The sequence below is a fragment of the Neopsephotus bourkii genome, unplaced genomic scaffold (genome assembly GCF_033783945.1).
Source record: "Neopsephotus bourkii isolate Nb327-2 ecotype Australia unplaced genomic scaffold, CSIRO-AGI_Nbou_v1 NB_1760, whole genome shotgun sequence".
NCBI lineage: Eukaryota > Metazoa > Chordata > Aves > Psittaciformes > Psittacidae > Neopsephotus > Neopsephotus bourkii.
Genome location: NW_026902234.1, coordinates 8,043,133 through 8,058,316, shown reverse-complemented (window position 1 = coordinate 8,058,316; position 15,184 = coordinate 8,043,133). Strand labels below are relative to the sequence as shown.

General features: G+C 43.4%; 1 protein-coding gene across 2 annotated transcripts in view; it reads right to left on the bottom strand.

The window, feature by feature from the left end:
* Positions 1 to 4,515: 4,515 nt before the first annotated feature.
* ADPRHL1 (ADP-ribosylhydrolase like 1) overlaps positions 4,516 to 15,184 on the bottom strand; it is a 32,885-nt gene continuing 22,216 nt past the window's right edge. Inside the window, exons 8-9 of one of the 2 annotated variants that reach the window (XM_061377707.1) lie at positions 6,987 to 10,786; positions 4,516 to 6,545 (exon numbers count right to left, since the gene is read on the bottom strand). In XM_061377707.1, coding sequence (XP_061233691.1) covers positions 5,590 to 6,545; positions 6,987 to 10,786 — 4,756 coding nt within the window. In that variant the 3' untranslated portion in view covers positions 4,516 to 5,589. The remainder of the gene's footprint in view (positions 6,546 to 6,986; positions 10,787 to 15,184) is intronic. The other variant, XM_061377708.1, reaches the window with a different exon arrangement.

Below are 15,184 nucleotides of genomic sequence, written 5' to 3'. Positions count from 1 at the left end.
ACATCACCTGGAGAATTAATTGAAAGAGCTAAAAGGGAGGTGAGGATTGGTGGTGGTTTTGAAAGAAGAGTTAGTCAATGCTGTTTTCCTTAAAGGTTTTATATGAAGGAGTAGCTGCCAGAGGCCTTTCTGCACCTCTGACGCACTGATGTGGTCACCAGGTAACTGGCTTCTCCTGCCAGCCTCAAATCACAGATAGCAAAACCTGATCCAGCTCTGCCGGGGCACCAGGTTTGTTTCAGGTGAGCATTTAGTCACTCCCATTGTCAAGCAAAAACAAGACAGGCAGTCATGTCAGGTCATGCAGCTCTGGCCGGCCACCACCTCCCAGTGAGCAGTCATGGCAAGAGGAGGTTATTCCCACCAACCTGGTCTTTATCCTGCCACTGCTCCTATTCCAGTGGCCAAATTCACCTGTCTGACACACAGCCTGCTCTTTGCCTGGGGCTGAGGAGCCAGGGAGGACAGGGTAGCAAGGAGCAAGCTGCAGAAGATGCATCTTGTCATACTCTTTTCAAAGCCACAACATTTGCATAATAAATGCTTCATGTTTTCTACCTATTCCCAGCTGTCCCATGAAACTCAGCATGTGTCAGCTCCCTTGGGCACAAGGAAAGTGTTTGCATACTGATGAGATACTTACAGGTGCTGTTTGTCTTTGTTTCTCATGCTCCTTCCTTGATAATGACAGGATGATTACAAGATCGTTATTTTGTATGCTTTTATCTTAGCACAGAAGACTCAGTGGTACAAATAAGTAACTCATCTAAGAAGGAAAACAGTTTTATTAAGAAATCTGTAATGTATGACAATGGTACAGACTTTCTTGTTACATGATGGGTGTAATTTGAATGAGTTAATAAAGAAGATGTCTTTTGGGGATTTTTATTTTTTTTTTTTTTTTGCCTCTGATAAATTTCCTGGAGCCTGGAGACAGTTAGAGCTGAGATACATTTGGTGGGACCTTATTTGGCTGCTTGGATAACCGCTGCCCACACTGTTCCCATTCTTTCGAAGAATGAAATATCTCAGTAACCAGGATTTGCAATCCAGAGCTGCCTTTAGGTAGTCCATTGTGTTGGTATGAATCCCAAGGGACACAAGAATTATGCTCTGATGGTGCAACTTGACTAAACACAGTTGTTTCTTGGTAAGAATGGACTGGCTGTACGGTGTCCAAGAGCTTGCTTTCTTTGGTTCCTTCCAGAAGCCTCCAGGAGTGATGGGAAGGACTTACCTTCTTTTTTCGGCTCACCTCAACCATACCAAAACTCTCTCACCACCCTGCAAGGACTGGGTCAGCAACTGCCATGGAGCAGGGTGAAAAGGTATGTGGTCTGCAGAAAGTGTTTGCAATTTCTTGAGGTAAAAGCAACCTGCACTGGCTGCATTCACCCAGCCAGCTGGCTGGATCCTGCATGCCAAGTCTTTATTCACAGCCTGTTTTTGTAGATGCTGGAGCAAGCAGGTGCCTGTGAAACCTGTGAAGCTCTCAGAAATCTGGGTCAATTCTTTTAGAAGAGGGTTTGGCTGCCTAAAGGAGCAGCTTATGAAATAAACTTGATTTTCAGAGACCAAGTGCTGAGCACTCCTCCCCAAAATCAGATCCTTCTATAAGATGCTCCGTGTTGGATATTCAGAGGCACTAGCCATCTTTTTTAAATACAGGTGCTAAGAACTATTTGGTGGCTTTTTGAGGATAACCACTTCATAGATTTCTATGGCTTTATTTTCTCAGGAAATTTCCCCCTGGCAGTACACTTCTGCTGTTGCATGACAAGCATCGCTGAAAGCCTGCTGTAGCACTTGCTTGCCAAGTGAAAATCCCACCATCGTACAAAGTTGTGCTTGCACCTGCAGCTCAGCAGAGTACAAGCAACTGAAGGCACATTAAGGACAAAGGAAGTACAGTAACAGGAGGTGTGTAGCAATTCCCAAAGCTGTTTCACATCCTTCAAGGTTGTAAGAGTTAAAAAGCTGACCTGCTGATTCTTTGGCTATTCAGTATACAAAATAATTTTTAGTTGGCAGGAAAGCAGATGCCCAGCAAGATATTTTTCCTGTTTTGAAAGTTCTTATCAAGGACAGAAAAATGTTTCATTCTATAAAAAGATGCTTGTAGAAATGTAAAGGAGAAACAAAGCATAGAGGACATGATGTATTTTGGAAACCATACAGTAAATGAAATAGTTAAAACTGTTTCTTCTAAGAGCTGATAATACCCCTGTGCTTATTTCTCAGCTACCAGATTTACTTAATGTTCCAGAGACCCCCCTTCCCATAAAATCCATAAGGATCCCGGTTGTCACTTGGGTGGTTTCTCTGATTACACAGACAAAAGTCTTTTGGACAGTGTGTAGTCCTTACCAGCACAGGAATAAGAGAAGAAATTCCCACCGCTACTCCCACTTTTCCTCTGCTTTCAACGCTGCTTGCTTGCAAACTGCTTTACAAATTCGACCATTAGGTGGAGCGTTTCCACCGTCAGCAGCCGAGAGATTTCCACTGTGGCACCTCGGGGCTGGGAGGGATGCTTTACCAAAGGGTTGAGCAATCCCTGTGTGCTGGGATTGCCGGCTGCAGGTGGAAATGAAAAAGCTAAAAGGGGGGGGGGGGGAAGGGAATGCATTATGCATTTTAATATGAAGTCTTTTCTATACTCTACAGTGCTTTCTTCAATTACCAGCTCCACTGACATCCAAAAAAGTACAATGGGGAAAACCTGAGACAAATTATACAAGTTAAGGTCTTTTTTTGTCATGCATGGTGTGCTAAAGGTTTTATGAGAAACAACAGTAGAAGATGCTGATAAATTATTAAGTTTTTTCGCAGTTCAGAGACAGAAGCGTGCATTCATTATTTTCTTGTTTCGTTTGAACAGTTTGGAATCAGGCAGCCCTACCAGGACAACTGTTTCTTCAAGGTTTTGACCTTTGGAGTCAAGTACTGACATATCTCCTAGCTTTGATGTGGACCAGTTGTGCCTCATGGTACAGCACTGGCCCCAAGTTCTTCCACTGGCTAAACCTTCTCAGGGCTTGGGCTCTTTTTGCTGAGAGTAGCTATGCACTCTTTCTTTTGAAAATTAAGAAATCAGTTTCATGAAGACAACGCTCATCCAGCATGACTTAGCAGCCCTTCATGAACTGGGGGGGGAGGGAGCTCTTTCCTTTCCTGGAGGGATTAATTGTGTTAACTCCTGAATGAAGTGATTTCCTTAAGTGAGGCATTACCCTTAGGGATGCATTTATTGCAAATGTCTGTCATGTTTTAAGTGCATTTCAGGGAGAAATGGTCAGTTAAATTGGATGGATGATTTATGTCTTACCAGCAGAGATTAAGGCATGCAACAACTTAAAAGAACGCCCACAATGAGAGTCCACCTGACCTGTCCTGAATACAGGGTGCTGTCTCTTCAGTCTCCTAGTGCTGTATCTCTGTGGAGAGAAAGTCATTGCAGGTGTAAACTGGAAGAGCTGGGGGGCCTCCCACTGCCTAGCTGTACTGGGGGGTTCATGCTTAACATCTAGTTAACTTTCTGGCAGATAGAAGAAGTCTAACTTACTACAAGCTAGTGATCTTTCCAGGTGTAAATAAGGGGCAAAAAATCCCCCTGTAAGTTTGTTGGTTTTTTTTTTTTAAAGATTAGGAAAAGAATAATTAAAACACCTTCTCCTGTGCTGGCAAGAGAACCATCTAATAGAGAATTTACTGTTCAAGTCTGGTGCAAACGCTTTATGTTGTAAGGACTTCTCTCAAATGGGAAATGAAATCATGGACAATAAAATGTAAATTATGGTTTGGGTTTAGTACAGAGTGGCCTTTATGACTGCCAGCTCATTAAAGCTCAGTGGGTGAAATACACCTCTGCATAGAAGGGTAGTCTTGTGTCTCCAATAAATCCTGTTTCGCCTCTCTTTTGAGGGTGATACATGTGTGATACACGATTTTCATTTTGTGTCCCTCTGGATTCCAGAAAGCCTAATTCTTGGCATGTTGTGAAGGAAACAAAAAAAAATCAAAGCCTAAGCCTTTCCAGCAGTCAGGGGACAAGATGTACGTGTCCTCTCTCCCTGCCGGCAGCGTCCCTGGCCGGACCAGCCCAGTTGTCACATATGTGGCTCGTGTGCACTATGCTGGCAAAAGGGTTTGATCTCAGCTTGCTGCCAGCTTGCTCTTGTCCTCGTTTGCTGGCTGGCAGTGGGTCGGGGCACTCTGCCAACCTGGGCTGGAGGAACGGCCAGCCCTCAGCTGCACAGAGTGAGGTTGTGGAGAGCGTCTTAAAAATCAGTGGGAAGCCAGTGCCATGGGGGAGCAGGACCTTGCTTGTATAAACCCTTTCTCTTTCTGGATAGCTCTGCAATTTTCTGAAAGCATGTCCTTATGATATGGCTTTAGGGCTCCTCCACAGTAAGTTTTAACCTAAATGCGTGGTTACAATGCAAAGCTAAATTGGTGTATGGGAGAGTGGTTCTGTGAGATTTCTCTGTCACAGCTTTGCTATAACTCCCAAAACAACATTTGTCACACACATACTTTGCACAGAAGCCACTTTTACTGTAAACACAAAAAATCATATCCCATTAGTAGGATTCAGTGACATTGTCTGCTTCTTAATGCTCCGTTTCACATTGTGTTGTAAAATAAACTCTTTGTAAGACTTTTAATGTAAGCAGCAGCACCTGCCTCATGTCTGTGTGCCCCATGATTTGAAGTAGGACAGATGTCCCATGAAGACCTAAATTGCCCTGGCAAGGTGTTGCGTCTTTCTGGCTTACATAGTCCTCAGGAGAGGTCCTCAGGGCCTTTCAGCGTTGAGCTTTTCTGAGCTCATACACTTGTTGCATGTTCATCTGCAGTAATTAAGAACCCCTTGAAATGGCATATCTTTACACCAATAACACATACAGTGTATGGCCAAAGCTTAAGAGGAGGTTAAACCACTATTTTTTTCCGATATTAATATTAATGAGGCTGAACATTTGCATTCACAGAAAACCCTCTTGTAGTGTCAACGTCCTTTAAGGATTTTTCTGCAGATAAATGAAGCATTCCCCTCCTTCCCTCATTACTTCTGTTAACAGCATCACTCAGTGCAGCAATAGATCAACAGCTCCTGTTAATCTGTGAAAAGATAGAGCTTCGAACAAGTGCTTTTTGACATAATTAAAGCTGACACTGCCTGACACCATTCCTGGAAGAAGTTCTAGTGGAGTTTCATTAGAATAAGTAAATACAAATAGAGTTCACCCTGAACAGTGGTCTTTGTTACAAACAAAACCCATTAGTTAGTATGGAGAGTCTGGAGCAGGGCTGAATTCATGCCGATCTCAAAGCCTTTCTCATATTTAATTTATAAACTGATGATTAATTCAGTGATTAGCTAATTCACTTGCAGTGATTAATTTAATTCATGTCTTCAGGCTAATGTTTAAGAAAGGAAAAAAGCCCAGCTCAGACAGATGCATGTCAATGTCCTTGTGATTAAAAAATGATAATATAATGCCCTGGAGGGTAAAGGAAAAAAGAAAGATTGAGAGTCGGTGGCATGATAAGTTGTAAGTTCTTGCCTAAGCTGTAGCCGTGTTTTTAGCTGTGATGTTTAAATGTGTCAATTACTCTAATGATCAGTGGTTTGAAAGATGAATCTAAGGGTCTTTCACTGTAGCTTTCTGCTGTGTATTTTGGGAGTGATGCTGCTTTAGCGCAGTTCTCAGTTGTTTTGCCAGCTGCCTGCAAGCTCCCCTCCGTCTCCACAACATCTTTCTCATGCCTCTCCAAATTCTTTGATGAGAGAGCTTGGTACTTTTTAAATTCAGGCTGACTTTTTCTATTTCCATTAGAATTTTCCCCCTCTTTTGATGCAACATGAAATGAGGATGATTTGGGGGACAAATTGGTCTCTTTTGGTAGAGTACTGCTTTTACAATATATGCCATCACTTGGCAGTGGAGCTTGATAGCTCTTGAAGTTGCCCACAGGGCCTTCCTTTTCTGAGCCATCACTGCTGTGCCTCTCTGACTGAGCTGAAGAGAATAGCTGGTATTTTTCTCTTCTCTCAAGCCCACTCTTATTTTCTGGACTACCAGTTTCATACATTGTTTCTTCATCAGGTGGTGGTGGCAATTGCTTCTTCGTCACTGCAGAGTTCTTTTCTTGAGGTTTCGCTAGCAAATTTGAAGATGGGGACTGGCACATCCCAGAACCTGGATCTTTACTTTTACCTTTTACAGCAATTGCATCAGACTTCATAAAACTTTCAGATACAGTTTGTTGTTTTTCTCCTCCTGAAGCATTTTTCTCAGACTTTGATGGTTTACTTGAAGGAGGTAACTCATGGTTCCCAGAACACTGGTGTTTATCATCCCCTTTTACAGCCTTTGTTTCAGGTGATCTGCTGTCATTCGCTGCTGATGACTTTTGCTTTCTGTCTCCTGAAGTATTCTTGTCTTGGGACTTCACCACTTCCTTTGAAGAGGGTGACTTCTCATGATTTGGATCTACACCCTTTTCTTTTACAGCATTGGTGCCAGCCTTCTTAAAACCTACAGAAGTTGATGTTTGTTGTTTTGGAGTATATTTTTCCTGAGTATTTTTTTCCTGAGGCTTAACCAATGTTTCTGATGATACTGATCGGTACTTCCTGGAAATTGGGAATTTGTTCTTTTCTCTTGCAACATTTGTGTCAGGTGGCATAAGATCTTTAGATCTGTTTTGCTGCTTGTCTCCTCCTGGAACGTTTTCCTCATGCTTTGCTGCTTTTCTTGAAGGAGGTAGCTGGTAGTTCCCAGAGCACTGGTGCTCGTTATCCTCTTTGACAGCATTTGTTTCAGGTGATCTGCTGTCCCCTGCTGCTGGTGACTTTTGCTTTCTATCTCCTGAAGTATTCTTGTCTTGGGACTTCACCACCTCCTTTGAAGAAGACAGTGACTTCTCAGGATTTGGATCTACATCTTTTACAACATTGGTACCAGACTTCTTAAAACCTGCAGATGCTGACGTTTGTTGGTGTTGTTTTGGAGTATTCTTTTCTTGAGTATTTTTTTCCTGAGGCTTAACCAATGTTTCTGATGATACTGATCGGTACTTCCTGGAAATTGGGAATTTATTCTTCTCTCTTGCAGCATTTGTGTCAGCTGGCATAAGATCTTCAGGTCTCTTTTGCTGCTTTTCTCCTCCTGGACTGTTTTCTTCCTTCTTTGCTGATTTTCTTGAAGAAGATAGCTGGTACTTTCCAGAACACTGATGCTCATTATCCTCTTTCACAGCATTTGTTTCAGGTGGTCTGCTGTCCTCTGCTGCTGGTGACTTTTGCTTTCCATCTCCTGAAGGACTTCTTTCCTGAGGCTTTAGCACTTTGTTTGGAGAAGGTGTCTGGAGCTTCTCAGAGATATGCTTAGTCTTTTTTTCAGTGGACTTAGTTTCAGGCTTTACAAAGTCACCTGGTGACATCTGTTTCTGCGTCTCAAGAGGGGGGGATTTCTTGTCTTGCTTCACCAATGGACTTGGTGATGGCATCTGATTTTTAGGATCACAGGAAATATTCCTCTCTCCTTCACAACTCTTTTTATGCTCCGCTGGTTCATTTTTCACATTATGAGGGGTATTCTCCTCATCAGTGGTCTTACTGTTTTGCCTTGATGTATGTCTTGGTGGCATTGAATAATTCTTAAAGTTTGGCTTGATGTGTTTTTGCACTGCACTGTCATTTGCATGTTTCATTGGTTCATCTGATAAGGACAGTTGATGTTTACCGTTATTGCAGCAGATGTTTTCATCTACTGGCATATCATGTTTGTGCTTCACAAAATCTCTTGAAGGTGTTAGATGCTTTAAACTCTGCTCAGTATTTTGCATTCCTTGAATGTTATTATCATGCTTTGATGAAGGTAACTGGGATGTTTTAGGTCTTTGAGCATTATTCTCATTTGAAGAGTTACTATCATGATCCACTGTATCACTTGGTGTGAACACTTTTTCATCCTCAGGTTTATGCAAGATTTTTCTTTCTTCTCTGTACTCTGCCTCCATCTTACCACTCTCATGCTTTATGTCATCATCTGATGACAAGAGATTATCCTTTGTATGTTCAGAGACCTTATTTCTAACTTTCATGTGCTTCTTTTTGTCTGAGACTGGTTCAGTTGATGAAGGAGACAGGTTCTTTTCCAGCACATCAATTTCTTGCTTTGTGGTGTCCTCTGAAGTTGGTGTTCGGTTCTTCTCCAGGGTTAATAGGGGCTTTCTTGCGAGTGTGATTTTATTTTCATGTTTTCCTGGCTTCTTGGTTGAAAGTGAAAGACAGTTATCAAATCTCTCACATGTATTTGTGTCTTCAGCTGTAGAGTTTTCATTTTCTGTGGCATGATTTGTGGACAGCACTGGGTTCTTAAAATCACACGTGGTTTTTTCCTCCACTTGTGTATCATTCCCGTGGTTTGCCAGTTCATCTGAAGAGGGTGGTGGATGCTTCTCACAGCCATGGCTAGCATGCTCATCTCCCACACCATCAGCTCCCTGTCTTGCCATATCGATAGGAGGATGGGCTGGGGGATTTCCAAAAGTGTGATGGATTCTTTGTCCTGCAATCCCAGTCATTGGTGTTGGTAAAAGAGTTGACGAGAGGGACTTGCATGCCTCAGAGTCAGGCCAGGTCATCCCATCTGCAGTGCTCTCTTCACGTTCAATGAAAGATTTAGATGGCTTGTGACAGGTCTCCAGGTCAGTAAAGGTACTCCTATGCAGGGCTTGATTGTTTGCATGACTGATCATTTCATTTGATGATGATGATTTGTCCTTCCTAAAATCTTCTTCTGCAATATAGAAATGGTGCTTCACAAGGTCATCTGCCAAAGGGCTTTGTGTGTTTTCGAAATGAGAAGAGATTTGCTCTTCTTCTGCAGCACCAGACTTCTGCTCCTTGCTCTCATTAAAGGAAAGTGTGTGTTTGATCTGATCGGCATCTGGATTTGATATGCCTCCATGGTAATTAACAAAGTTATGTTGTGGGCTGTGCATTTGAAGAGGCTCTTGCTGCTTGGTTTTGGATTCATTTTGCATTTGGCTGTTGGGTGTCTTATTCTTCTCTTCATTTTTCATTGGGACATCACTATAATTATTGCTATAAGTAGAGGATATTTTGTCTTCACTGTGATATATCACTTCCTTTTTGGCTTCCTCAGAACACCTGTCTATTAAACCTGGTGCCTCTTTTTGGACTATTGGTGGCCTTTTGCCAGAGGCTGGTGTTGCAACAGTTAGCTGTTGATCCTCCATTGGAGGCTCAACTTCACAAGATGCTTGAACTCCTGAAGAGTGAAGTGGCAGAATATTTCCCAGTGCTTTCTGCTCTGGAAATCTTTCCTGGCCTGTAAAGAAAGGATTATTTTCTGGCTCTGTGAGCTCTGTGTCAGCTTCCTCTGAACTGTACACATACATAGTTATTTCAGGAATCTCACCTGTTTTAGTATCCTGAGGACTTGGTTCATGGGATTCTTCAGCTGTGCTAGAGTAAGGTGAGTTAGAAGGTGGGCTGTCTTCCTTAGCATGTTGCACAGCACTGGTAATCCCCAGTAAAGATTTATCAGGCCCAGCTAGTACATGATTGTTTTCACAGTCTAGACTACACTCAGACAAGGGAGGAATACAGTCTGCGAGAGCTTTGTTTTTACAAGTACTAGAAGAGCTATCTAGATTAAGATTAAAATTGGGTCCTTGCTTTGTGGAATCTATTTTAGTCTCAGCACAGTCCTTTGCATAAGACATGACCTGGGGTGCCACTGGTAACTCTTCTTTGTGCTCCCTGTCCTGTACTGCATTTGCTGGTATGCTGTTCTCATCAGGCTCTCTGTCAGATCCCCCCTTTTCCTTTAGTGGTGTGTCATGACCAAAAGGCTGCTTGGCCGTATTATTTTTCAACCAGCTCCAAGGATGGTTAATTTTGGTAGCCATACTGAGTCTGGGCACTGGGACCGTGGAGCACACCAGAAACTGGGACTCTGGGTTGTTTATGTCCGTGGCTGTCATTGCTGCTGTGCGCAGCACTCTGACCTCTGGCTTACGAATAGTTTTTCTGCTCGGGAAGCTTTTAGTCTTTTTCTCCCCTTTGCGCAAGAGTGATGCTTTCACCTCTGCAGCTGAGCGGAGAGTGCTTTGTTCAAACTGCTCCTTCAGTTTGGACAGGACCGAACTCTTATTGACTATCTTTGGCAAACCATTCTTTGGCTCCTTTTTCCATCTGGGAGAATTTTCCTTGGCTTCTTTTTCTTCAGCAGCTAAGAATTTCTTCAGGATGTTCTTCACTGTGTTTTTCCCACACACACTGCTCCACCTGGCCCTCTCGCTGGGCACTGTGTCCTCATCCTCCTCTGCTGCTTTTCCATCTCCTTTCCTGTCTCTGCTTCTGTCCAGCTTGTTACCAGCCCTGCTCACCCACAGCTTCTCCTTAATTACCAGTTTGCCAACTTCTCGTCTTTTCTTGGTGTACGGCTCACGATTGTTGTTCAGAAACCTGGCCCGCAAGAGCTGAAATCTGGTGGGATACTGGCCCCTGTTTGCATCTGGACATGGCTGGCTATAACTCACCTTGTTTTCTTTACCTTCTGTCCATTTTGTCCTCTTGTTGCTGAGCTGTGGATCGCTGGCTGCGAGCTCGGTGACGTATAGCAGCAAACTGCTGAGAACAGCAAAGGCCCCTTGCTCTGTTGCCATCCTATCGAGCTTCTTCTTTAGCACCAAAGGGTCTACCAGCATCTTATCATCTCCACAAAAGCATGTGCTTTTGGTGCTGTGCAAGAGAAAACACGAATGTTCTTTTCAAGTCATCAACATTGCCACTACCTCCTTATTCCGCTTTAATGGCATGCTGCTCAGCATAAGATGGAAAAAAAATACATTAATTTAGAACTTTTCAAGACAGTTGTCATTAGTGGCCTGTTAAAAATGTGCAAAGTGCTTTTTAAGCTTTGTGAGGTATGGTGTAGCAGGAGCGCATAGGGCTTCACATGGTTCCACATGGCACCTTCAGCTCTTTTGTGTTTTGTAGGCGGTGAAAGCACTTAAAGGAGCAAGCAAAGCTAGCTGACCACATCTCCTCTGTGCCACTCCTCACTCATCCAGTATCACAGTGTCCTAATGTGAAGGCACCATTGCAGGTGTTTTCCTCTCCTGCTAGGTAAAGTGTAGGCAAAGATAAAAACTATGAGAACACAATTAGCAGAGAAACATGGTTCTGCCTCTGGGTTATAAAAACAGACTTAAACCATTAAAAAAATATCAAGGCTGAGGAGCACAGATGTGCCACTGATAGTTTTTGCTGTTGGTACAGGTTAGAAACCGCTAAGTACCTCTCCAAATTTAAAAAAACCCCACAGGATTTGCATTACTTGTTTTCTGATGGCATTCAAATCCCACATCAGGACTATGCTCTTAAATCTGCTTTATGAACCCTGGCAATATACCATGGCTACAACTGCCTTTGATCTGGAGGAAGAGGGCTTGTATGTTGGACCTACACTTGGCTTTGGAGAATCAGGCCCTTGGACAGCTGGGGATTTAGGCAATGCTTTAATTAGTGTGGATCAGTTACTAAATAAAATAGTGAACTCAGCACAAAAGCTGGAGCATGAAGTCAATAACAATAGATGGGGCTAGGAGGGGGAAAAGCAAGAGGTGTCAGCTTTCTAACACCACGAAAAGCTGGAAAGTTACTTCACTGTGCAGTGAAATAGCTTCACGCACAGAATGCAGCTTGCATACCAGGAGGAGATTATTTTTCGTGAGCAGAAATGGAATAAAAAAATTCTTTAAATTAAGCCCACAAGTAGAAAATGAAGAAAGGCTGCAAAGGGGGACATCCTTCAGGGAGTGTCAGCCTCAAAAGGCTGCAGAGGGCCCAGCTGTGCTCCAGCAGCTGGTACCTCATGGACTCCAAAAGAAATTGGACCTGGCCCCCCATTGTGATATTATGGGGGCAAAGTGGGGGCCTGGTCCTCATACAGTTAGGTCATTACATTTGGATTCCACTTGGCTGCATTTCAAGTGCACATATTGAAAATTACATTCCTCAGCAGTGGCATGAAGTTGCCATCTCCAATGGAAGAAGGTCTATTTATAATGACTTGGTAGATATTTTTAAAGGCCAATAAAAGAAAAAAGCATGACAGCTGGCCCATGTCTAATGTAACAAACAATACTTTGTAGGTTTTGATTGGGAATAACCCCATTTCAGCATAGCACAGGTGCACGCTCTCATGTGCATAATACGGTGACATCTACCCTTTCCCTTACTGAATTGACCACAACCAAGGATGCAAGGCTTCCATGTTACACCAAGATCCCCATTTGTCACAACTAGGGGGAATTTTCATAATAAAAACCCAGAATTCTGGGTATGATTGGCTAAAAATATCCTGGTTCACTCTCCCTCGTATAGCCAGTTTGCTGATATTTTGACTGAAAGCTTGCCATGGCAGAAGACTGCTCCTCGCCTCCCTAAGAAGTTCCTGGTGTATTCAGAAATGCACATGGGGGCCATCAACCGATGTAATTTAAGACCATCTCTAATCTCTCAGTACAGCAATGGAACCAGATGTCCTGCTTACCTCTTCCTTACAAACTACTTTGGATGCAATAAACAGGCACTGTAAAATACGGACTAGTCTTGCTCTCAGTGAGGTCAGCATAGACAGACTACTACTGATTGTGAAGGGAAGAAGATAAGACCTTCTCTGAAAGGACTGATCACTGTAATTAATCACTCATGAGCTATAAAATTCAAACAGCTTCATTAAAATATATTACTAGTTGGCTCTGCACAAGGTTTTCCTTTTCCACATTGGAGTGCTCTTATAGGATGTCATTTGAGATGTAACCTTTGTGGGAATACTGCATTACCTTAAGTACCAAGACATGTTGCATGGATTCAGTGTTTGATATATATTCACCAGCAAGCAGCAGAAAACAGGCAAACAGCCATGGCACCTATTTAGGATACTTGCAGATCTTCCAAGGTGACCTCACCTGCAAACCAGCATCATGACCATGTAAATCTGAAATGCTTTCTGTTCCAGGGCTTTGGTACAGTGACACTAAAGTCTGAGACCATGACAGAAAATGTGGGTAGTGCAAAGTCTGTATTGTTCCTGTGTCTGGAAAACACCTTGCTCCCCTCCCAGGGAAGGAGAGCAAAGTCAGAGGGTTTGTCAGGTTTGGGAGCATGGCCACCTTTTTCAACAGGCCAAGATATCATTTCTAGTATTTCTTCACCACCTTTTTCCAAGTTGCATCCTGCTGTTCTTAAATATGTGACCTATTAGTAAAGCAGATCCACCTCTATCTCAGCTAGAGACAGCCAACTCCAGCTCCACCTATGGCTGGGAAGAGCTGGCCAGGTGCCTCCCATGCACAGCAGAACCCCACACCAGCAGAAGTCACTTCCCAGCAGTGTGACCCAGGCCAGATGACAAGGCAGATACTTTGGCTCCTCCCTAATGCTGGGAAATGACCTAACATGGACTTCAGACTCCTTGCCCCTCTCCTCCCTTGGAGATGCAGGTTTTCAATGTTTTTAATGTGTATGATGCTGCTGCAATGTGCTGCTGGTTTCTGGAAGTGCTGCTGCATGGTTTTCAGTGGTAGAGAACAGATCACTTGGACCTCCAGAGGAGGCAAGGCCACCTCCAAAAGTTTCCTGTCTTTCTGGCCCACTAATAATTAAGATACATAAGACAGGGCAGCTTAGTTATTTATTTATAGGTTCTTCGGTGACACTTATCATAGCAGCATCAGAGTGGCAACAGCCTGATATGCTAATGGGTAGCAGTGCAACACTATCCTGCTGGCTGGCTTGTCCCAGGGAAACCTCTGCAGCAGACACTCACCAGAGTGGAGGAGAGCCGACCTGCCACGGCACAGGGAGATGAGATGGCACTCTTCCCCAGCCCTGCCTGCACCCTTCTTCACCAATGCACTCCTGCCTCCCCACTCTGTCAGGGGTCTGGAGGCTCCTGAGTTGTGGGGGGGTGGTGGCATTCTATGGCATTTGCTAAAAGCATGCAGCTCCGGGATTTTCTGGCTTATTGTCTTTGGTGTGGAGAAAAGGTGGCGCTGTCTCTTGATCCTGAATTACATATTAAATATCCAGCTACCATTCTGGGACAGAGCTCAGGACAAGGGCATGAGCAGGAGAAGGCAGCACTATGGAGACTCACTGTTGGTTGGTTCTGGGGAAACGGCCATGACCCAGAGCACATGAGGTGCTGCATCCCATAGACTCCCTCATCCCTGGGCATCCAGCTGCTTCTCAGCTCAGTGTGGTGTTTGGTGCAACAACCTGCCCCTAGATAAGGAAGGCAATCAGGAGCAGATCTGCTTGCTTGGACCACTGCATAGGCCTTTATAGTGTTTTCACTGAAATGATGGCAAACACTCTGTCTCAGAAGCTCAAAAAAAAAGGTGTTTTATAGGTTCAGTCTTTAGGAACCACCTTTCAAACTGTATTCTCTTATTTGTCTCTGGAACAAAACTTGGTCCTCCCAGCCTGGATAGAAGGTGAAGTGCAAACAATTATGAATGATTTTCAGGTAGGGTTTTTTTGTGATTATTTTTTTCTAAAGGAAGAGGAAAAGCTGAACTACTAGAGAAAATCCTACCTTATGCAGGATATGTTCTTCTCTCTTCTCTATTGCTGACTTTATTACAGGTATGCTAGAGGCATCCTAAACTAGAAGGAATGTTTTTAGAAGGCCTTGGTATTCTCTTAAATCAAAAGCTACTGACACAAATGCTCCTTTTGGTTTAACGTATCTCCAAAGCAAACAAGAAAGCACCTTGCAAAGCTGCCAAGAGAAAACATGCTAAACCAGCACCGTGTGAAGTAGCTCATAGTATGGAAAACCTTTTCCTACAGACATTGTCATGCAGGCTGCTATTCATAACAACAGGTATCACTTGCTTCTCTTTCTGCCACATAACATCCCAGTGACGATTCCAGCAATTGCTTACATGGAAAAAGGGATAGGAAAGTACTTATGTATTTTTAGCTATCTTTTAAAAACAGTTCAGCAGCTGGAGAAAGATAGGAGAAACCAACACCATGTAGGCAACCACTCACGGTACAGATTAGAAAGTGCTACTTAGACCTCAGTTTCTGAACTTCTGAGCTAAAGCATAGGGTTAAACACCA